The 23,548-nt window shown below is 40.6% G+C and overlaps 1 protein-coding gene across 1 annotated transcript in view; it reads left to right on the top strand.

The window, feature by feature from the left end:
• hras (HRas proto-oncogene, GTPase) overlaps window positions 1–20,121 on the top strand; it is a 69,049-nt gene extending 48,928 nt beyond the window's left edge. Inside the window, exons 4-7 of the mRNA XM_008108607.3 lie at window positions 4,906–5,065; window positions 8,488–8,612; window positions 12,527–12,550; window positions 17,568–20,121. Of these exons, the coding sequence (XP_008106814.1) occupies window positions 4,906–5,065; window positions 8,488–8,607 (280 nt within the window). The 3' untranslated portion in view covers window positions 8,608–8,612; window positions 12,527–12,550; window positions 17,568–20,121. The remainder of the gene's footprint in view (window positions 1–4,905; window positions 5,066–8,487; window positions 8,613–12,526; window positions 12,551–17,567) is intronic.
• The last annotated feature ends 3,427 nt before the right edge of the window (window positions 20,122–23,548 follow it).

Here is a 23,548-nt window from a genome sequence, read left to right as displayed (position 1 = left end):
TCATTAGTTGTGGGTGGGAAGGGGGCCAAATTCTATGTTGGGTAATAATGAAACAGGAAAATAAAAATACAACTGTCCATACCCTCCTGCTGTGCACAATTTTGATTATTACACTCCAGAAAGGCTTTTGGATGGGAAAGTGCAGAAAACAGCAAACAAAATTATTACAGGAAAAGAGAAAATGTCCCTTGAGGAAATGATACATTGTTTAGGAAAAGAGTTTAATCCATTGCGCCACCGAGGGCTATCCCTTGGATAAAGGGCTGCCATTTCTCTTCAAATTTGGGAGGATTCGGCGATTGTATAAGCCTTGTCAGTTTGTCCATCTCTGCCATGTTCAACATTTTTGTATTCTATAAATCTTGGGTGGGAATTTCTTCTTGTTTCCAATAGTAAGCATAAATAACCCTGTACCATGTATAAAAAGAGCAACAGGATTTTTTGATAGTGTTGAATTTGGAAGTCCCAACTCAAAGGCTTCTGGCTCTAGTGGTAATTTATTTTTAAAGATGTTTTCAATGTTCTTATGTGTTATAATCCATCTTTCCCCCCCCTTTTTTGGCTTTAGGACATGTCCACCACATACGGCAAAATGTTCATTCTTTTTGATGACATTTTCAACAAACATTTTAAATTTTTGGTTCTATCTTTGCTCATCTTCTGGTGTCATGTACCATCTGTTCATCATTTTGTAAACATTTTCTCTTCGTCCATAGCATCTTGTAAATTTAATATTTGTTTTCTCCATCTATTCCCATTTGTCTAGGTGGATATTGTGGCTCACATTCTTTGACTATTGGATCATAGAATCTTTTCTTAGAAATACTTGTGTCTAATTTTAATAATATTTTATAGACTTTGGTATTTTTTTCCCTTGGATTGGGAAAAAAAATCTATTTCATTACCTTTCCAATTGATGCCTATCTTGTAGTTGTCTATATTGGAACCATGAAAATTGCATGCCCTCTTGTTGTATTTGGCTTGGATTTTTAGATGAGCTTCATTTTGTTACCCAATTAATACCTGTTTATAGGTGGGCCATTGGTCTCCCCATCTCTGTCCGATGGAAGGCTTGTTTGATAGGTGTTCACAAAGTTATTTTTAAGTACAGTTTTGATTTGTACTTTTTCCATACTGCGTATAGTGTATTTCTTGGCATATGGCTCTTAAAATTAAAGTCAATGAATGCTTTTTTCATATATTAAGTATCCATGCAATTCATATCTTAAATCATGACCTTCTTATGTCAATGATTTTTTATTATCTAGAGTTATCAGTTCTTCCATTCAAACTAGAGCTTCAGCTTCGTAGTGTAGCTTAAAGCTTGGTAGAGCATACCTCCTCTGTCTTTGGGATCTTGCAGTGATTTCATCTTAATTCTTGGTTTTTTGCCTTTCCAAATGAATTTGCTAATATCTTTGTTCCTTTGTTTGAAGCAGATATCATTTAATAATATTAGTATTGTGTGGAAAAGAAACATCATTTTAAGGAGAGCATTCATTTTAATTGTAAATATTCTTCCCAGCAAAATAAGTTCTAGCTGGAACCATCATTTTATATCAGTCTTGATTGTGAGTGCACCTCTGCTTTCCTTTGACATGAGAAAACAACATGGGGGTTCTTTCTTTAAAATTCTTTAAAAATGAAATAAATACTGGCTGACATCTTTTCAGAAATCATTAGATCGTCAGATGAAGTTACAGTCTTGTAATTGCAGGGCATTCATATTTATGGTTATCAATAGCTGAAAGTGACCCCCTCGCCCCATGGCCACCAAAATACCTTTTCAACTTGACAGGGATTGATTGATTATTTAAGCTTTTAATCACATTACAGTAGAGTCTCACTTATCCAACATCCGCTTATCCAACGTTCTGGATTATCTAACACATTTTTGTAATCAATGTTTTCAATACATTGAGGTATTTTGGTGCTAAATTCGTAAATACAGTAATTACTATGTAGCATTACTGCCTATTGAACTACTTTTTCTGTCAAACCTTTTGTTAAACATTATGTTTTGGTGCTTAAATAGTAAAATCATAACCTAATTTGATGTCTAATAGGCTTCTCCTTAATCTCTCCTTATTATCCAACGTATTCACTTATCCAACGTTCTGCCAACCCGTTTATTTTGGATAAGTGAGACTCTACTGTATTTACAATTAATCTCATCTGGTGCATATACGCCTTAAAAGGCATCACATAGTCATCTTCTTGAATATTGTTGTTAACAATCAGATAAACATATAAGGTAAAGGTAAAAGTTTTCCCCTTGACATTAAGTCTAGTCGAGTCCAACTCTGGTGGTTGGTGCTCATCTCCATTTCTAAGCTGAAGAGCCAGCGTTGTCCACAAATGTCTCCTAGGTCATGTGGCCAGCATGATTGCATGGAGATGGGGCTAACAGCGGGAGCTCACCCCGCTCCCCAGATTCGCATATATGTTCACACACACAAATAAACATATACGGTAAAAGGTAAAGGTTTCTCCTGGCGTAAGTCCAGTCGTGTCTCCATTTCTAAGCCAAAGAACCGGCATTGTCCGTAGACACCTCCTAGGTCATGTGGCTGGCATGACTGCATGGAGCGCCGTTACCTTTCTGCCGGAGCGGTACCTATTGATCTACTCACATTTGCATGTTTTCAAACTGCTAGGTTGGCAGAAGCTGGAGCTAACAGCGGGAGCTCACTCGGCTCCCCGGATTCGAACCTGTGACCTTTCGGTCTGCAAATTCAGCAGCTCAGCGCTTTGACACACTGTGCCACAAACATATATAAAGCACAATTCCTGGGATGACACCTTATCCTTTATTTAGTTATCCTGTCACTCCAGGATAACTAAATAAATATTAGAAACCATCCTTAACTTTGTTTTATCTGACATATTTCATTTATATTGTAAAAACCTGTTAAGATCCACTCTTTTTTATTTTTTCAAATACAATAACAATGGTGTCCAATTGTTCTAGAAGTTCTGTATAGATTTGTTTTTCAATATACATGAGAGTTTATCCATCTCTGTCAAATGAATAAATTTTAGTAGCCAATCATCCACTGGAGGAATCTTTTCTAATTTGTAATCTATATATATAAAAGGGTAATGAAATTTCGGCCTAGGACAAAACAACAAAACTACACATCCCAGAAACACTAAACGGCAGCACAACCCCTCATCCATGCCTCTATGTTCATACAACAAAAATAAAATAAAAATAAAGTCCTAATTAGAGGGAGAGGAATAATTGCTTTCATCCAATTGCTGCCAGTTAGAAGGCTAAGCTCCACCTACTTGGTCTGCTGTCAGTTAGAAGGCTAAGCTCCACCCACTTGGTCTCCTAGCAACCCACTCAGCCCATGGCCACTTCAATCAGGCCTCTTCCACACTGCCTATAAAATACAGATTATCTGATTTCAACTGGATTATATGGCAATGTAGACTCAAGATGAGCCCCAACCCTCAGAGTCAGACACGACTGGACTTAATGTCAGGGGAAAACGTTACCCTTTACCTTAACTACCACCAATTTCCCATACCACCAGACTTCGCCACAGCAACGCGTGGCCGGGCACAGCTAGTCATTTTAATATGGAGATTTCTGAAGCGCTGCAGATTGGGGTACTGGGAAATTATGTCTGCAGTAATCTCCCAGTTGTGGGTGCGATGAGACAAGGACTTGCAGCAGGATTGTTTTTTGCTTGTCTGTCAACCTGGGCAGTGCTGCACACGTTCCAGTTTCCTGATCTGCAGCACTTTGGAAACCCTTCAGTTGTGGCACAGCCAGGCTGAGAAAGTAGGATTTGGGAAGAAGGAAGAATTGGCATTGTGACACATAACTAAGATGATGGAGATCAATCATTGTAATTATACATGAGAGTGGGGGATCTCAGAGATTATTTGTGTGTTTCAGATATTAGTTACTGAAAATGGGTAAAATGTTATGTATCAGTATTTGCATGATACACACATTCCTTGAAGAAGAGCTCTGCTCAAAGCTCTTTGGGAACCCTGAGGTTGACAGCAAATAAGCCATGGTGCATCGCCTGGGTCAGTGTCCTCAGTGTTTACGTCTCCTTTCCAAGATGAGAGATGGGCAGCCGGCTGCATAACCGCGGCCTGGCTCTATCCCTGGGGACGTGAGGAAACCTTCTGCAGCTGGAGAGCTGCCCAGTGGCTTGGGGTTATGGCACAGAGCCTGGTTGTAGTTTGTTGTTGACAAAGGGTTTCTGCTCACGCCCTCCACTGAAGCCTTCCTGCTTAGCACAGTGAGGCCCTGTTTAACACGATACACCAGGATCGCTCAAACTGTGTCCTAACAGAGTGTCCGAGGATCAAGAAAAGAGAAACCCTTCAGAGCCTCAACAAACACAAGCCAGGAGAGATCTTTGCAGTAGATGTCAGAAGGGATCTATAGAAACTGGGAAGTGTAGAAATAACCTAAAATATAATGTTGGCTACAAAATGAAAGGCTTTACAATCAATTTGCTGACCTAAACTGTAGCTTATATAATTTCATTCATTGTTGACTGAGAAAAAAATGCTATTTTTAACATTGGTTAGTATGGATTTTGATTTTCATTGATTGCTGTAATAATCATTATTCTTTAAAGTAGCCGTGGGTAGTGTGCAAATTAGAGCTCCTGTTCCATGCAAAGCCTTCCCAAGTTTCAAATAGCTTCTTATTGCCAGTCTCTAAAGAAATGAGTCAAAATTCACTGTGCATTATGCCAAAAGACTAACAAGAATGAGGTTTGGTAAGTTCAAAGTAAATTGTTGAAGTCATTTTTCTCATTATTGAAAAAAAAAACAAATTTGAATGCAATGTTCTTAATATGTTGTTTTCAAGTTTTTAAAAACAAAGTGTGCTTTCACTAATGTACTCTACTTTGGGTATGTTTTCTGCAGGGAGCAGATTAAGAGGGTGAAAGATTCTGATGATGTCCCCATGGTGTTGGTGGGAAATAAATGTGACCTTCCAGCCCGGACTGTGGAAACGCGGCAAGCCCAGGAACTGGCTCGGAGCTATGGGATTCCCTACATTGAGACATCGGCCAAAACCAGACAGGTACTTCGAAAATGGGTGTGAATGGGAGTCTCTTTTGAAATACTTTTCTCCAATGCCAGGGCTGAGAAAAGGATCCAGTTTGTACCCCCAAAAACCCAGTTGTAGCTTATCATCCTCAAGTTGCATGACAAGAAGATGGATGGGATAGTCCTTGTGGTCTCTTCCAACTCGGTGATTCTGTTTTTTGAAAAAGCTGTTTCTGGAGACAGTCAAGCTAGATTATGCAAAGGATTTCTGAAACTTCATGGAAGGAGGACCAGATGGGGAACTTTACTACCCTACATATTTTTCTCCAGCAGGTGGCAGATAACTGTGCATTAGACTCCCAAGATTCCTTGGGCAGAGTCCCAATTTACAGGAGACACAGCTTTGAAAGCTTAGGCTGCATGTTTAATACCTTCCCCTACTGATTATTTCTTTCCTTTGTGTGCTGAAAGGATTCTGTTCTTGTTTATTTACTTGATATATACCTCACCTTTCTCCCAGCACAGGATCCAAAACGACTCACATTAAATTCAAAACACAGTACAGTTAAAACTTATTTGATAAGTACAGTAGAGTCTCACTTATCCAACACTTGCTTATCCAACGTTCTGGATTATCCAACGCTGTCTGCCTCCCACCCAGATCCACAATTGTTTCTCTAGGCAGCAAGGATGAAACTTTTTACAGATTTAATTTTTGACAATGTTGTTACTGTAAGTTCATTTTATGCAATTCTATATTTATTTGTAGTCCATTTGTTAGTAGCCAATGTTTTTGTAGTCAGTGTTTTCAATACATTACGATATTTTGGTGCTAAATTCATAAATACAGTAATGATTACATAACGTCACTGTGTATTGAACTGCATTTTCTGTCGATTTGTTGTAAAATATGTTTTGGTGCTTAATTTGTAAAATCATAATGTAATTTGATGTTTAATAGGCTTTTCCTTAATTCCTTCTTATTATCCAACATTTTCACTTATCCAACGTTCTGCCGGCCCGTTTATGTTGAATAAGTGAGAGTCTACTGTAAATGATTCTGTTAAAGTATTAAATGGCCTCAGTTTAAAAGAAATATAACAAAAAAGATATCAACATTAAAGACTATTAAGAGTTCCTTCAGCCACAATATATTAAGAGCCAAAGGCCTGCCTAAACAACATGGTCTTTGCTGGCTAGTGGAAATGAGCAGATAGGGGACCAGTTGAGCCTCCTGTGGGAGGAATTTACACATCTTAGTAGCAGCCACTGAGAAGGTTGTCATTGTTGTTTTCATTGATCTGTGATGGTGGCAGGATGTAAAGAAAGTCTTCCTCTGAAGATCTTAAATATCTAGAAGACTAAGAAAAGATATGTGTTGTCAAAGGATTTCATGGCCGGGATCACAGGGTTGTTGTATGTTTTCCGGGCTGTATGGCCATGTTCTAGAATTATTCTCTCCTGACGTTTCACCCACATCTATGGCAGGCATCCTCAGAGGCTCTGAGGATGCCTGCCATAGATGTGGACAAAACGTCAGGAGAGAATACTTCTAGAACATGGCCATACAGACCGGAAAACATACAAAAACCCTAAGAAAAGATAGTTTTTCCTATAATTTCCATCTAAGCTGTGTAGATCATGATCATCACGCTGCATTGTGTGCAGAAACAGAATGGTAGCTGGTAAAGTTTTTGTAGCAGGGGAATGATGTGATCCTTTGTAATATGCCCTTAGCAAAAATCTGACTGCAGAACTTTGGACCCACTCCAGTTTCTGACCATGGAGAGCATGTTACATTAATTCAAATGAGAAGCAACTGAGACCTACATCACTGCAGCCTGAACTGTCATCTGGAAGAATGAACACAACTCATTAGTTTTAGCTGTAGAAACATACTCTAATCACTGCTGAAACCTCAGTATTTAGGCTCAGATTCAAGTCCCAGGAGTGTGTTCAAACTGTGAACCTGAGATTTCTGAGAGAGTGTCATTCCATCCTGCAGTCTCTGAACTGTCTTTTTACTGACCAAGAGCACTTCTGTCTTATCTAGATTTCATTTCAGTTCATTTGCCCTCATCCAGTCCATTAATGGCAGCAGACCCAGATTTATTTGTAAAACAGCATCCTTGAAGTTAGATGAAAAGGAAATAGAGAGTTGCTTGTCATGAGCATACTAATGAGACCTGAATCCCAGAACACCTGATAACCTCTGTCTGAAGTTTAATGTAGATATTAAACAATACTGGGGACAAAACCATGCCACAAGCTAGTGGCCAGAGGGGATGGACAAGAATTTCCCAGTGTCATTTTCTGAGTTCTCCCCTCCAAGGAGGATTAAAACAGTACATCTAAGTCCCAACCCGGAGATGCAGCCCAGAAGGATACCATGGTTGATGGTATCAAAAGCCACTGAAAAATCCAGTAGAATTAATACTTTCCCTGTTTTGTTTGTATAAAGGCAGCCAAAGCCATTTCCATCCCAAAACTAGGCTAGCAGCCAGATTGAAATGGGATCTAAATAATCTGTTTCATCCAGTAGCCCCTAGAGCTCAGAGGTCACCATATGCACCTTGCGCAAGAAAGGGATACTGGAGACTGTCTGGTGATTCTTGTGATGGCCATCCCTTGTTTCCTTCCTGGCTCCCTGCAGTTTCCTTACTTTCCTGTGTGTGTAAGAATGAGGCTGTTGAGCATTTCCTTTTGTTCAGAGCTATAAAGAGGCTGTGTGATGGACAGTGGTGAGATTGACACACAGCCCAGAGAAGCAGCCCCCCTCCATGCATTCACTCAGGCTACCAGCCTTCCAGCTGCTAAATGCACAGCAGGTTGTGTAATCTTTGCTGTGGGCCCTGAGTACCAATGAACATAAGTATGAATTATGGCAGACATGAATTGAGTGTGATTTGCCTGCCACCCACCTGCCTCCTCACCCGCATTAAAGTGATGCTGGGGTGAAACTCTCAGTTAACTTGAAGCAAGTTGCTAAGTTAACTTAGCAACTTGCTTCAACCTTATAATGGTAGTGAAGGTGAGAATTCAATCAGAAGTGGTGAACGTGGGCTTTTATTGTGCTTTTTGGACCAGCCACTCCCTGCCTGAATGCAGATGCTTGTATCAAATTCATTGCCCAGTCAGGCCAGGACTAAAGCCATGGTAACAGTCAACCATATGTGCAACCACTTGTGTGAAGAAGTGAGTAACTGTGTGTATTAGTTTGTAGCAACAAGGCTGTATGTATGTGTATGCCTTATTGATCTTTTCAAACACCCACCTATCCAAGGCCTTTTTCACACTGAGGAGGAACATTACTTGGTTTCCACACTGCTCCAATCAATTGCGGGGGGGATGTGTTCTTTAAAACTCTTTCAAAATTACTCTTTCAAGTTTTCTTTTTTTTCTTGGTTATGTGGGTGTGTGTTCTCATGTTCAAGGCACATTGCTGCTTTCTTGCAGGGAGTTGAAGATGCCTTCTATACTTTAGTGCGGGAGATTCGGCAGCACAAACTACGCAAATTGAATCCTCCAGATGAAAGTGGCCCAGGCTGTATGAATTGTAAATGTGTAATATCATGACCAAGGTAAGTCTCAGAGGAAGATGAACTGAGCTTGAAGGGAGAATTGCCCCCCTCCCACCAATTATACACTGCAGATCAATGTCTAAAAAGTTTTTCTTACCTCCTCAGTGGAACTAGGACGGAGGCAGTGAGAAATGAAATCAAATGAACTCAGATTCTTGGTGGATGATTCCTGTGGTTACCCATCCTTGATTAATCTGATATTCCTTAAGCATTTTGGGAGACAGGATGAGAGCTTGTCAAACTGCATGTTACATAGTTGGCAACTTAAAGCATTTAAAACAAATGTATTTTAGCCATGATTCTTGGGAGAAATGCTTTGAAGTAAACTGATTTGTTGTCACGAATGAGACTGTATTGGCAACTTGCCTTTTTTCCGTAGATGCTGATTAGAACCAGCATTTTCACTTCCATTTTATCCCTGTTTAAGATTGGTTCTCCCTACAGATGCAACATTTTCTGTTAGTTTCACTCCCCCCCCCCCCAAAAAAAAAAAATTCCCCCTGGATTGGCAGCCTCAGAATGACACTTCCTGTTCCACATCTTGGGCGTTTTCTTTCCTCTGCATTTTCAGGCGTTTTGTTCCAGACTTAATTGTACTGAGGCTTCTCTTTCTCCCATGGAAGCTGCATGAAGCACATCTGTAAACTAGTGAAGAGGCTAGTTTAATTTGTCTCTGGATTGAACAGTAGCAGAACAGAATGTGGCTGTGTGTGGTCAGTGGCCATTTCAGAGTTCGTGTGGTAAAATTAGAGCCAGGCAGTATTCAGAAGTCCAGTACTGGAAGTTCACATTCTGATGTCATATAAATAGTATCTCACAACTGAAATATGAATGGAAAATATATGCAGAAAATTACAAATTCCCTTGGTGAGGAAGTGCAGACATGCAAAAAAAAAAGTGCTTTTGGAACAACATTGTGCAGGGTTACAGCAATCAGAATGGGGTCTCTAAATGCAAAGGCAGGTGTGCCCACTCTCACAAGTGCTCAGTGGTGGGAGGAAATGTAAGGTTGGATCCATGATTGGGGCTCTGTGACAGGACTGCAAGAAAGTGATTGCCCCTCTGCCTACTCCTCGTCATGGCTACTCCTCTAGCCCCTTGAAAATGCAGTCCAGAGGAGCAGAGTGCCTATTGAATGGGCCAAGTTGGGGAGCAGGCAGGGAAGGTAGGGTTCCTGAAATTCAGGTGAATGTATCTTCCATCAGCAGAGGACAGATTCTGAATTAAATTAATGACATATATAATGACCATAACAAATACCAACAAGCACTTGTGAAAATAGATAAACATACAATACTCTGTTTCCCCAAAATAAGACCTAATAGGGAAATAAGCCTTAGCATGATTTTCAGGATGCTTGTAATATAAGCCCTACCCAAAAAATAAGCTCCAGTTAAGAACATTAGCCAGATGGATGCATTTACTGATAGTACATCCATTGCAATACATGATGGACATATTGAATGGTAAAATAATAATTTTAATATATAATTAAATATAAATACTATTGACATAGTATTATGATGATTTCCAGAAAAAGATATGACTGTATTTGAATGAATGCAGATTATTGTACATGAAAAAATAAAACATTTCCTGAAAATAATCCCTAATTTGTCTTTTGGAGCAAAAAATTAAATAAGACACGGTCTTATTTTCAGGGAAAAATTGTAGCTATGATATCTGTAACAAAAATGAATAACAGAGAATTGAATATACATAAAAAGTTAAAATACAATATCATACTGAATATAACATACAACTTTGCCAAAAGTCATATTAGGCATGTATATGACATTAATATAATATAACAATGTACAAATACAGTTGAGACCTTGCCCTTTAATTGTTAGTAATTCCCATTGAGGCTTACTTTTGAGTAGAAATCCATATGATTGTGTTGTAAATTATATAAAAACTCAAAGTTAAGATTCTCAATAAGGAACCTATCTCATCTCTGTATTTGGGTGTCTTAGTTATCTAAGCTCATTGGGAGCAACAGTTTGTTATTTGACAGTAATAGATCTCATTGGGAGTAACCTGGGTCCCATACAGCCTCAACCCTAACTCTGTGCTCTCCCAGAGGAAAAAAAAGTTCTTTCAATGGCGTGGAGGAGAAATTTGGTCTTTGGTGGAGAGTCTAATGGGAAAAGGCAGAAGGGAGCAGAGAGAAAAGCATACCCTGGGTATTGCAGGGATCTTTGTCTCGCTGTGAAAGCCGAACAGACCCTTCAGTTGCCTATTGGTGTCTGGGATGAATCTCCTGGCTTCTTGCTTTTCATACATGAATATTGCATTCTTAGGAGAATGTGCCTTATTTTGCAGCCTATTTACTTTCTGGCTGGATGGCTGGCTGGCTGGCTGGCTGTCTTGCTTACTTATGAAAATACCCTGTAGTACACAGTTGCAGGATTGTGTACAAATAAAATCAGTTTAATCAATTTAAACAAAAAGGAATAAAGTAAACAATTCAACCAATTAAAACAAGGTACTTAAAGTCACTTAAAATGGTTTCAAACCAGAAGTCTAGAAATTCTGAAAAAGAGGGGGATTGCAGCTGAGCCGGAAAGAGAAGTCTTTCCTCCCATTACAGAAATAGAAGTGTATTTTCTTTACAAAAATGAGAACTACACTTCACTCCACCCAGAAAATTTCAAATGAGGCATGAATGGATGTCATGTGAGTCGGCTGGGATCTCCCAACAGGCCCAATCCTTGGTCTGCACCTAGGGCAGCTCATGCTCTTAAGGAGGAGTTTCCAGATGTGCAAAAAATCCAGATGTCTGAAACTGTTTCCTCAGGCTGAGGATATGAGTTGGGTGGGAGGGTGGAGGGCGATTTCCTGTCCGTTGCCTGCTGATAGTACAAAGATGAATCCCAAATGTTCCTTAAACTCCCTGTCCTCAGAGAGAGGCTGCTGCCAAGGACTGTGGAGAGGAGAAGGCCCAGGGCTTGCCAAATTGGTTTTTCTTTCCTACATCTCGTGCAGTACCCGTGTCTGTGTTTCTCTGTGTGTGTTTATGTGTGTGGTGCGATGCTCTGACTGTCCTGAACTTTCTCTCTTGCTAGAAAGCTGCCCCATGAGGAGAGCATAACTTGGCAATGCAAAGTTAGGTGTGGTCCCAGATCCCTTACTATGGAGGAGGAAATGGGAGCTGCTTTTTCCCTTAATTATCTTCAACGCAAATGGGCCACAGCTTTATGTTGGACAGCATCTTGATAACAAAGCAAGCTGTCTCGGTTAGGCTTGGAGAATTACACAACCCGGGTGTAAGGCAACAGGAAGCATGTGCAGAGTAAATGGGAACAGGGAGCTGGGAAGTGAGGCAGTCTTTCACATGAAGAGTTTTCCAGAAAATATGTTCAGGTTTTTATCTGTCAGCTATGCTGGAATGTTCACTCATTTCTTTGGCATGCAGTCAGTTTGCATCACATTGGTTGTCTGCTAATCTCTCATTTTATAGTGCTTGGTTTTCAATTAAGTTAAATTACAGTGGGACAATCTGAGAAATGTAGCAACAGTCCCTCTCTGTCTCGCCGTGGCCCAAAGTAGCATGTTTCGATCCATTCTGCATGCTTTGGGGCATGAAAGCAGCCATATCCAACCTTGACCCCACATTATGCTTTCAGAAGCATGTAAATCTAACATAGAAGGGGCATGGCTAGTTCAAACCCAGAAGCGTTGCCATGTGGTGGGGTGAGCTGCTGTGGTGTGTGCGAGGAGCCAATTTCTGGCAGGATGTACTGTACCAATGTCAGCTGGGAATCAAAGCAGAGATCACTTGTAATTCTTGTTTTCTGGGGGCAGGAGTTAGGGCAGTTGCTTTATGGTAAACTGCTGCTCCTGGAAACCTCCAGGAATCACATTTTCCTATTGGGCAATTAAAAAATTGAATGTCTTTTTTTCTCCCACAGGGTCCAGGCATTGAGGGCATTCAGGTAAGCCCTAGCAGGATAGGATGGGATTGTGTACATAACCCCTGGGGAGGGCACACATTCAGTGGGCTGCACAGATCATATGCCTGACCTGTGGTTTCACTTTAGACAAGACAGACCAGCCTCGCATGGCCAAGCAAGGTCCTAGCTACAAATCTATTCACCTTGACATTCTCCTGTGTTAATGCAAGCACCTGAAAAATGTATCTTTCTTCCCTCTCACAACCACCAAAGGAGTGATATCTCCTGGAAAATCTGGGGAGGAACCAGTCACATATGTGCTTCTCTCTGCATTGTGTCTCCCCCCCCCCCCCCCCCTCAAAAGACATGGCTGAAGTCATACTGGACTTGAAGACTTGTTCTTCCATTCTCAGCATCAAAGCAGAAGCAATGACTAGAGAGAAGCTGGGCCATTTTCAGTTCTGAAGGAGCCTGAAATAGGAAGTGGGGTGACCAGCAGTCAAAGAGCAGGACTCTCCTGAAGAACTATTTGCAAGGATGATTTTTGTACATAAACAATTGTTGGTATAAATTGGTCTTTCACCAATTCCTGAACTGTAAAATTTCAATTATCACAGTTTGGCGTGCATATGCTATTCAAAGGGAAGCTGAATGCATTTTTTTTCCGTGTCAGGAGCAACTTGAGTTGCTTCTGGTGTGAGAGAATTGGCTGTCTGCAAGGACGTTGCCCAGGGGACGCCCGGATGTTTTAATGTTTTTACCATGCTTATGAGAGGCTTCTCTCATGTCTCATGGAGCTGGAGCTGATAGAGGGAGCTCATCCGCACTCTCCCTGGGTGGGATTTGAACCTGGCAGCTTTCAGGTCAGCAACCCAACCTTCACTACGCCATCAGGGCTCCAGCTGAATGCATGATTGCCTGCAAGTAAAAAACATTACAGAGTCAAGTAAGAGGGTTAAGCTAAAATGCAGCCACAGCAACGGACTTCCAAGTGTTACAGCATCACCATGAGGTTAGCAAGCAGTACTGCAGCCATTTTTCCTCAAAAGAATAAATAATAATAATAATAATAATAATTATTATTATTATTATTATTATTATGGATTTTGGCTCAAACATCTGATTAGTTTACATAGAAAAATGGCCCAACAATTCAACGAGATGCTGCAGAAAGGAAGTATCAGTGAATGGCTAACAACTGGAAGAACTTACCTGATACAAAAGGATCCAGCAAAAGGAGCAGCACCAGGAAACTACAGGCCAATAACGTGTCTGCCCACTATAACAGCTGACAAAATTCAAGATTATCTTGAAGAAAAAAACATCTTGCCAGATGAACAGAAAGGCAACAAACGGAAAAGCAGGGGCACAAAAGACCAGTTATTGATTGACAAAATTATTCTGGAGAACTGTAAGAGCTGAAAAGCTAATCTTCATATGACGTGGATTGATTACAAAAAGGCCTTTGACTTACTCCAAACAGCTGAATCATCAAATGCCTGGACGCCATCAGGATTTGTAAAATGTTGGCGCCTTCATTGAAAACATGATGGAGCACTGGAAAACTGAGCTGTTTGTTGGAAATGAAAGCTATGGACTTGTCAACATCAGAAGAGGAATTTTCCAGGGAGATGCATTGTCCCCTCTGCTTTTCATTATTGCCATGATCCCTCTGTCAACAATCTTACAAAAAACAAATCTCGGCTATCAAACATCTAAGAAATCTCACAGCATTTCACATCTGATGTACATGGATGACCTGAAGCTGTATGGGAAAACAGAAACTGAAATCCAGTCTCTGACCAACACTGTCCGAATTTTTAGCACTGATATCAGTATGGAGTTTGGTTTGAACAAATGTTCGACAGTGGCATTGAAGAAAGGAAAAATCATTGAAAGTGAGGGCATAAATATGCCTAATGGCCAAACAATAAAGTGTCACCAGCCAGAGGTCTATAAATTTCTGAACATACTACAGCTGGACAACATCAAGCATGAACATGTGAAAACTGGTCAGCAAATAATACACACAAAGGGTCAGAAAAATTCTCAAAAGCAAGCTCAATGGAGGCAACACCATCAAGGCCATAAACATCTGGGCCATACCTGTCATAAGATATACTGTTGGCATTATAAATTGGACACAGGTGGAACTAGACAATTTGGACAGAAAAACAAGAAAATTCATGACCATTCATCATTTACTGCACCCTTGCAGTGATGTTGACCGGCTATATTTGTCTAGAAGATCAGGGGGCAGAGGACTCTTACAAGTAAAACAAGCAGTCAAAGAAGAAGAACATGCCCTGGCAGAATATGTAAAGCAAAGTGAAGAACCTGCTTTGATTGAAGTCAAAAATCAGAAACTCCTCAAAGCACAGCAAACAAAGAATCAGTACAAGAAAACCACATTACAAACTAGAGCTGACAGCTGGCACAACAAAACATTGCATGGAAAGTTCCTTGACAAAATTGAAGGAAAAGCTGATAAGGAGAAGACCTGGCTCTGGCTCACAAATGGGACACTGAAGAAGGAGACAGAAGGCCTGATCCTTGCAGCCCAGGAGCAAGCCATCAGAACAAATGCAATTAAGGCCAAGATCGAAAAATCAGCTGATGACCCAAAATGCAGACTCTGCAAGGAAACCGACGAAATCATTGATCATATCCTCAGCTGCTGTAAGAAAATTGCACAGAAAGACTACAAACAGAGGCACAACCATGTGGTCCAAATGATCCATTGGAACTTATGCCTCAAGTACCACCTCCCAGCAGTAAAGAACTGGTGGGATCACAAACCTGCAAAAGTATTGGAAAATGAGCACACAAAGATACTGTGGGACTTCTGAATCCAGACTGACAAAGTTCTGGAACACAACACACCAGACATCACAGTTGTGGAAAAGAAAAAGGTTTGGATCATTGATGTCGCCATCCCAGGTGACAGTCGTATTGACGAAAAAGAACAGGAAAAACTCAGCCGCTATCAGGACCTCAAGATTGAAGTTCAAAGACTCTGGCAGAAACCAGTGCAGGTGATCCTGGTGGTGATGGGCACACTGGGTGCCGTGCCAGAGATCTCAGCCGGCATTTGGAAACAATAGACATTGACAAAATTACGATCTGCAAACTGCAAAAGGCCACCCTGCTGGGATCCGCGCGCATCATCCGAAAATACATCACACAGTCCTAGACACTTGGGAAGTGTTCGACTAGTGATTTTGTGAAACGAAATCCAGCATATCTATCTAGTTTGCTGTGTCATAATAAAATAATAATAATAATAATAATAATAATAATAATAATAATAATAATAATAATAATACTTTATTTATATACTGCTCTATCTCCCTGAAGGGACTCAGGGCAGTTTCCAACGTAAGTACAAACAACACACTTTCTTAAACAACAAAATAAAAAAGTCTTAGGAGAAAATCTATAAAGTGTTTGAGACTAGATATCGAAATCTGCCATTTGCCTTTCATTCACATTTACTATGTCTACCATCAACTTCAGGCAAATATTATTTGCTTGATTGTTTGTTTGTTTTTTGCGATTAGTTATTATCTGCCTTGCAGATAATTTTATTTTCCTCCAAGTAAAGGAAATAATAGTCCTTAATGGCTTTAACTACTTATTTGAATAGTCCTAGGTTTAATTCTGTTTTTGTGCTTTAGGTTTTAAATTGTACATCGTACTGTTTTAGCATTGTTTGCCCCTTTGAGTCTCTTTTAAGAGAGAAAAAGCAGCATATACATAAAATAATAGCAACAATAACAACAGCAATGTTAGTCACTGGAATAATATCAGTTGGTAGCTTGGATAGCGTGAAGAAGAGTATTGTCAACCCGGTATTTGAAAAAAAAAATGATTTTATCCATCTCAGGGAAATACTGGGCAGAGTCCCATGGCTATAGATGCTAAAGGAAGGGGGAAAAAAATAGACGCACCAAAAGTGCAAGTTTATGAAGAAGGAGATGCTAAAACCACTATCACAAAGAACTCTATGGAAGAGGACTGAAAAGCAAAAAAAAAAAAAAAAAATCCAATGTGGCCATGCAGTGAATTCAAGGATGTGAAAAGAAAAAAAGAGCACATATAAAGAATGGAAGGAAGGACAAATCACCAAGGAAGAATACAGATGTGAAACCCAATCTTGAAGGAATATTTACAACCTACTTACAAATAAATTGAGTGACCAGAAAATAGTGGGACTACTGCCCAGCAAGGATGGTAATATGCTAATAAATCAGAATTAAAAGAGAGAATCCATCAACACCTGTTTTGTTTCATTTGCCTGCAAAAGAAAGCTGCATGCTTCCATGCATCAGGAGAGACCTTGACGGAGACCTGGATTACAAATTAAGAGTGGAAAGAGTCAGCAAACAACATCTGTTGGTTGCCAGTATAAATGGTGGAAATAGTGAAAGTGTCTCACGTTATCTCCTGAGTAAGTTCAGTATCTTCAAACCAGACCCCAGATACACAACTTCTAAGTAGTTGACTGCTTTTAGTGGGCACAGAAACTTGCCTGTCTTCTTATAAAGAACCAGTAGGAATAGAACATAATGTTCCTGCTCTGAGCATTAATCATCTACTGAAGAAATGCTGCACAAAACCTTTGCACCAAGTTACACCAAGCCAATTATAAAATAACTAGCTTTGCCCGGCCACGCGTTGCTGTGGCTTATGGGAATCCTTTGTTGGCCAGGTGGAATAGCAGTGAATATCCTTGCAGTCTCAAAGCCTGGCCGTTTTCTGGAGTAGCTGGAGCTTTTTGTTGTATGAACATAGAGGCATGGATGAGGGGTTGTGCTGCCGTTTAGTGTTTCTGGGATGTGTAGTTTTGTTGTTTTGTCCTAGGCCGAAATTTCATTACCCTTTTATATATATAGATAGGTTGGAAGAAAACTTGACACAGAGTAGAATTCACTTTTAAGTAAAACCACTGCTGCAATTTTGTATCTGCAGGGCCCTTTGGTCTATTTCTTTTATTGCTGACTGAAATCTACACTGAATTAAAAAATCTGTTCTAATTCTCTCTCTTTTCTGTTCCCAGCTGACCAGACTCTGACTTGGAGGAGTTTCCACTATGCTTTGTGCAGAGATGGAGGTGATATGAAAGAAGGATCAAATGGATTCCAAGGAAGAAGACAAACAAGATGGTGTCTGTCTGCAGACCCCAGGAGCTCTGCATGGACTTTTTCTAAACTTCACCAAGACCTGCAATGAACTGTTTTTTTATTATTATTATTTTTAAACAACCCCCTCCACTTTCTGCATCCTTCCCCTTCTGGAAACGAATACAAAGCCACAGATAGAATTTCAGTAAATTATTATACAATGGTCTTGACACTGGCTTTTTAATCTCTCTCCCTATTCCTGAGGACTGAGCGATCTTCCCTGTTCTCCTTGAGCAGGGATTGGCAGAGAAGGAGGAAAGCTTGCACAAAGCAGGCCTCTTTTTTCAAGCATGATGGGAGGGAGCAAACACTGGTTACACATCATTTAAAGGAGCATTTTAGAAAGGAAGAAAATACGCCATTTCTAGCTTGAATGGTTCCATGTTCGTATCTCAGAAAGAAAGTTCTTGTTTGCAAATCAGATTTTTAAGCAGTGGTTGGATGGCCATCTGTCAGAGGTGCTTGGATATTCCTGCATGGAAGGGGTTGGACTGGATGGACCTTGTGGTCTCCTCCAAGTCTATGATTCTAGGCCTCTTTGGAAAACATCTCTACTTTCAACTGTCTTGCCATTCTATAATGGCTAGAAAACTTATCAGTTCCCAAATAGTTGAGATTATATCCTTTGGGTGGGATAGAGACACCACCCAACCTTGTAAACCAGGTTCTATATTAATAGAAAATTTGCTGTATCTAGATTTTTTGTCCAATCATCCTATTAGTCTTCCCCGAAACAGATAGAAAATAGGACCAGTGTCTTTAATTATTCCACACTACTCTCTCCCCTGTGCTAAAATAGCCCTATAGGTTTTCCTTGCAGAGTTTGGTCTCACAAAAGTTCCCTGCAGGCCTGAATTGTTTCCTCTGGAATCTAGGCAAGTGGGAAGGAGAGAATGGCATTTCATTAATCTATGTCACTTCTGGGTTCTTTTTCCCCTCTTGAGGTTTGCTGGGAGGATGTCTGTGTGTAAATGTATAGATGGCTATACAGCAACTTCTTGATGGGGACTGACGGAACTTTAATTCTGTAACTCTCAATCTATTTTTCACTGAGCCCATTCTTTTGCTAATTGATGGGGTTGTGGGGGACCCTCATGTTTTCTTTTGGGGGGGGGGGCACTGGGTGCTATGCTATCTCTTTTTTCCTCTCCAAACCATTGTGTCTTATGCTGTGTTGGGAAGGGAGGGGCATTTAGTGGGCAAGAAAGGGTCACGTGTTGGCTTTCCTATTTGTTGTAAGCTTGGCCTCTTTTCTGAGCAGTTTTTCATGCTTGTTGCCTGTGCTGGGGCTAACTTCATTGACGTGCTTGTTGCAAACTCTGTCTACTTTCTGGGAGGTGGAGCTAAACTCTGGAGGCATCAGGGCCTGTTTCCTTGCTTTTACTCCAAACCCTCCTCCTCTTTCCTTTTGCAGCCGCTGTGCCTACGCTTCCTGCATGCACAGCTTAGATCCCTGCTCTTCAGGTGGCAGCTCTTCTGTATTAACTGTGACTGTACCAATTATACTTGCTGTAATTAGTTTTCTCTCTCCAGTAAGATAGCAAAGCTGGGTGCTCTCGGCACTGGCTGAATTGAGAAAAATCAATCCCTTCCAATGATTAGGTAAACAGGTATTTTTTTAAGTTTTGGGGGGTGTAAAAGAGAACCCCAGCCTAGCCTTAAATGTCATTAAAAGTGTTTTGTTCTCAAAAGTGTGTTTATTTTTAAGTTCCCTGCTTGTGTTGCTTCTCTGCTTTGATGCCTTTTTATCCAAAGTTCTCTTGAAATAACCCAGGTACTGCTAACAAAAAGTGATGGCATATTTAACTGGTTTAAGGACCTCATCACACTAGAGCTTGGATCCACTTTAAATCCGCTTTAGGAAGAGGGCTTTAAACAGCTCAGCTAGACAGCTCCTGGGTCTCACTGAACTACAAACCCCAGAATTCTGCAGGAGGCAGAAACCGGATTTAAAGTGGATTCATGCTCTAGTGTAATGAGGCAGTGAGTGGTTTGGCCACATGTGCGTGGGAAATGCCATAAAGCAGCATTCCTGTGGCTCCTCAGAATATGCTGTAATATGGTGCATGTCCTTGGGAAATGGTTATTATATGTAAAATTGTTGAGTTGGTTGCCTGTCAACAGCCCAATGCCGATAGTGGGCTTGGCTAAATTCTCATTCTCTCTCTCTCTCCCTCTCTGCCACTCTGTTCTTTTTCCTCAGTAGGCTGACAGAAGGATAGAGTGCTCTTGGAACTAGTAATTTATAGAGAACCTGTGGTCTGTAGGTGATCAATATTTATGCTATAAAGGTTTCTTGGACTATGCAAGCACAGGGATTGTAGCAACCACTTCAGAGACTGTGAAACCAGGTGAAGCCAATAAATGGGGAACACACTCTTGCTATGCAGAAGCAATGTCCTGTCTTCAAATAAAGAATTTCAATGTTGACCTGGAGGTGTGGGAAGCATTCCTCAAAGAGGAACATGATCTTCATTATCACACTATTATGAAGCTACCAGTGAAAAATTCACTTATGTCTCTTGCTCATAAAATGAGTCCATTTATCTCCATAGGCAGAAGCCTATGCATATATAACAGAGTCTTGGTTATGCTGACTTGATTTTCAAAACTGAGTATAGATGTAGCATATGGGGAACACACAGCTGTAGTGCTGCTGTGTGTTACACTGTTGAAGGTTCAGTATTAGAGCAGCAACTACAAAGAAAAAAAGGTGTTACATCCTTGTGGATGTTTCATATAATATAGAGACAATTCTGTGGTGCAATTATTTAACATGTCTTTCCCATGACAGTTGCTATTAATCGTAGTACTTATGCCATCATGTAGAATGAGAAAGGGAACATGTATGGATAATCATTTTATATGTTCACTTTTCATATGATCATGCTGGAAATATGGGTTTGGGCAAATGCTGAGGCATTTAAAGGCCTCAATGTACTTGGGGCTGTCAATGTTCTGAATTGCATTTAAGATATTCCTATCAGCAATCCACTTTTCAAGTTGAAGGTTTTGCTCAATTTAGCTCATCTTGTTGATAACACCTATCTCACAGAAGTCCATATGTATTCCCATGAGATGTGGCAGAAGCATCTGAATGTATATGAGATGAAACTAATAGAAGTGAAGTCGTGTGTTCTAATGTTCTTATCCACACAACAGGATAGCAGCAGAAGCAGAGTAAGACATTTTCTTCTTTCTCATTATAAGGAAGATGATCCTAAATTCTGTGTTGTTCCCTCATACAACAGCCAGAATCCCTCATTTGTAATTTAATTCTTTCTAGACTAGCCTGCTTTCCCACAGTTTATGAGACAGAACAGGCATGGACAAACTTTTTGGCCCTGGGGCCGCATTGTAGGCCCAGCCAGAAGGGCCGGGCCAGGAGGGCAGGCAGCCCTGGGAGGGGGTGGAGGTGGGCCCAGGAGGGGGTGGGGGCAGGTCATCCTCAGGACATCTTCCTGGCATAAGGATGGGGCTGCTTGCCCCTTATGCCAGGAGGAAGGCAAGACACATAGTGGTGGAGCCCTCTGGAGGGCTCCCAGCCACCACGTGCCTTCCTCTCTCATCCTGACCAGAGAAGTGAGAAAATTAGATGGCAGGACACAGGCTCCCAAAGGGCTGTGGCCAGCCCAAGGAACTTAGTTTGCCCATGCCTGAGATAGAACATAGTGCACACAAGTGGAAATGACTGTTTCACAACAGTGATCAACTTGGGGGAAAAAACCATTATGCCATTGTGTGCTAAGCACTTTATGAAGCTACCAGTGGCATCTTTTATTATTTTAAAGACTAGAAACTTTCTTCAGAAGTTCAGGGTATCAAAATATGTCTTCAATGTTGAATTAGTTTTGGATGGAGACTGTTTTCCTGTGATCTTTTCATCCGGGCTATAGTCATATGTATATTCTTACAATTTTTGAGCCAACCACTGATAATATGGTGAGGCTTTTCAAACTAAACACATCTACATTCTTTCCAAGTAGTATGGGCCGGGGAACCCATCTTAAAGCTCTTTATCCTGTGTATTCTGCTATTACATCCAAGTTAAAAATGGCAGCATTCACAGCTCTTTGTCCCGAGTTAGCTCCATGCCCAATTAGTATCAATTATTCAGGACTTTCTTGTTGATCTAACAGTCCTGCAAGCAATAGATAATTGTACTCTTGGCAATGCAGGATGGGGACAGTTGAGCTTCAACTAATGGTTTGAACACTAGTTTTTGTTCTGAAATACGCAGCAGCTAGCTGAAGTACAGATGAAGATGTTCAATACATTGTTCTTTCATGTAGCCAGGAAAAAACATGGGTTTATGCAGCATGTTGCTGCCACTAATCAATTTTAACATTCATTATCAATTTACTGCAATGGGGAATCACAGTAAAATTTCTTAGCTCTGATCTTGGGTAAAAAAATATAGGTGGTAGCTTTGTGTGCTTCTTCCATCACATGCAGAAGGAATCCGGCACTTAATTGTATTAAAAAAAACAAAGCCAAACAAACTAACAAAAAGCAAACCCTAGATTAAAATAGAGAGGAAAAACTGACAAACCTTTGCTGCAAAACATAAGTGTCCGCATTGTTGTCCTTGTGGTTTTAGGTCTGCAAGATCAACCCAGATATGCATATGGGAACCCATTTTTTCAATTCAACCATATATTTGTTTAGAGCAAACTTTTTAAACGGGGCCAGTTCATGATCCTTCGGACCGTAGGAGGGCCGGACTATAGTTGGCCACCGAGCAATAAATAATAATAATAATAATAATAATAATAATAATAATAACAACAATAATAATAACAACAACAACAATAATAACAAAAAGAGGGTTGGAAAAGACCCTTTGGGCCATTGAGTCAATCCCCTTCTGCCTTTGTGCACCGAAAGCACAAGCAAAGCATCCCTGACAGGTGGCCACCCAGACTCAATGTTAATAATAATGATAATAATAATAATAATAATAATAAAGAGGTTTGGAAGAGACCCCTTGGGCCGTTTAGTTCTATCCCCTTCTGCCTTTGTGCACCAAAAGCCATTAGTATTGCCCCTGACAGATGTCCACCCAGCCTCAATGTTAATAATAATAATAATAATAATAATAATAACAACAACAACAATAAGTGTTGTAAGAGAAGACGAGACCCCTTGGGTCATTTAGCCCAACCCCCTTGTGCCGTGGGGGCCGGGTAAATGACTTCAATGGGCCGCATCCGGCCCCCGGGCCTTAGTTTGGGGACCCCTGGTTTAGAGGTAGGGTTGCTGTTGTGATGCACTTTTGGCTAAAAGTAATGAATTGTAAAGGTGTGTGTCAATTACTTATTCCATGGGGGTCTAGAATTGAAGAGTAGTAATTTCTGCCTTTATTTAATGAAAAAACAGCTAATGTAGGCCCAAGCCCTTGGTAGTGGTGATCACGCAAATTAAACTGTAAGGATGATGTGAAACCATACTGTCCCAGTCCTAGGTTACTGAACAGATGGAGGGGGCAAAGTGTTGGTGGATTAAAGCTCCCATCAGGTAGAACTACCATAAATAAGGAATGCGAGGAATTGTAGGTCTTCCTCCAGGTTGCAGTTTGCCCACCTTGGGCACAGAGATTCAGCCACAACCAGCTGCTTCACTATGGATTAGAGGTTTACACAAGGTAAATTGCATGCAAAAGTCCAAGTTGCCCTCCTGCAGAACACTTGCCAGTACAGGCAGTCCCCAAGTTATGAACAAGATAAGTTCTGTAGGTTTGTTCTTGAGTATGCTTGTAAATTGGAAGAGGTACATTTTTAAGTGTAACTCCACCCATTTAAAAAATTTTGGAAAGCACAGGGAAAGGTTAACACACTGTAATGTGTGTTTTGCTGTC

Source organism: Anolis carolinensis, chromosome 1, assembly GCF_035594765.1.
Source record: "Anolis carolinensis isolate JA03-04 chromosome 1, rAnoCar3.1.pri, whole genome shotgun sequence".
NCBI classification, from domain to species: domain Eukaryota; kingdom Metazoa; phylum Chordata; class Lepidosauria; order Squamata; family Dactyloidae; genus Anolis; species Anolis carolinensis.
This window is presented reverse-complemented; position numbering and strand designations above follow the sequence as displayed.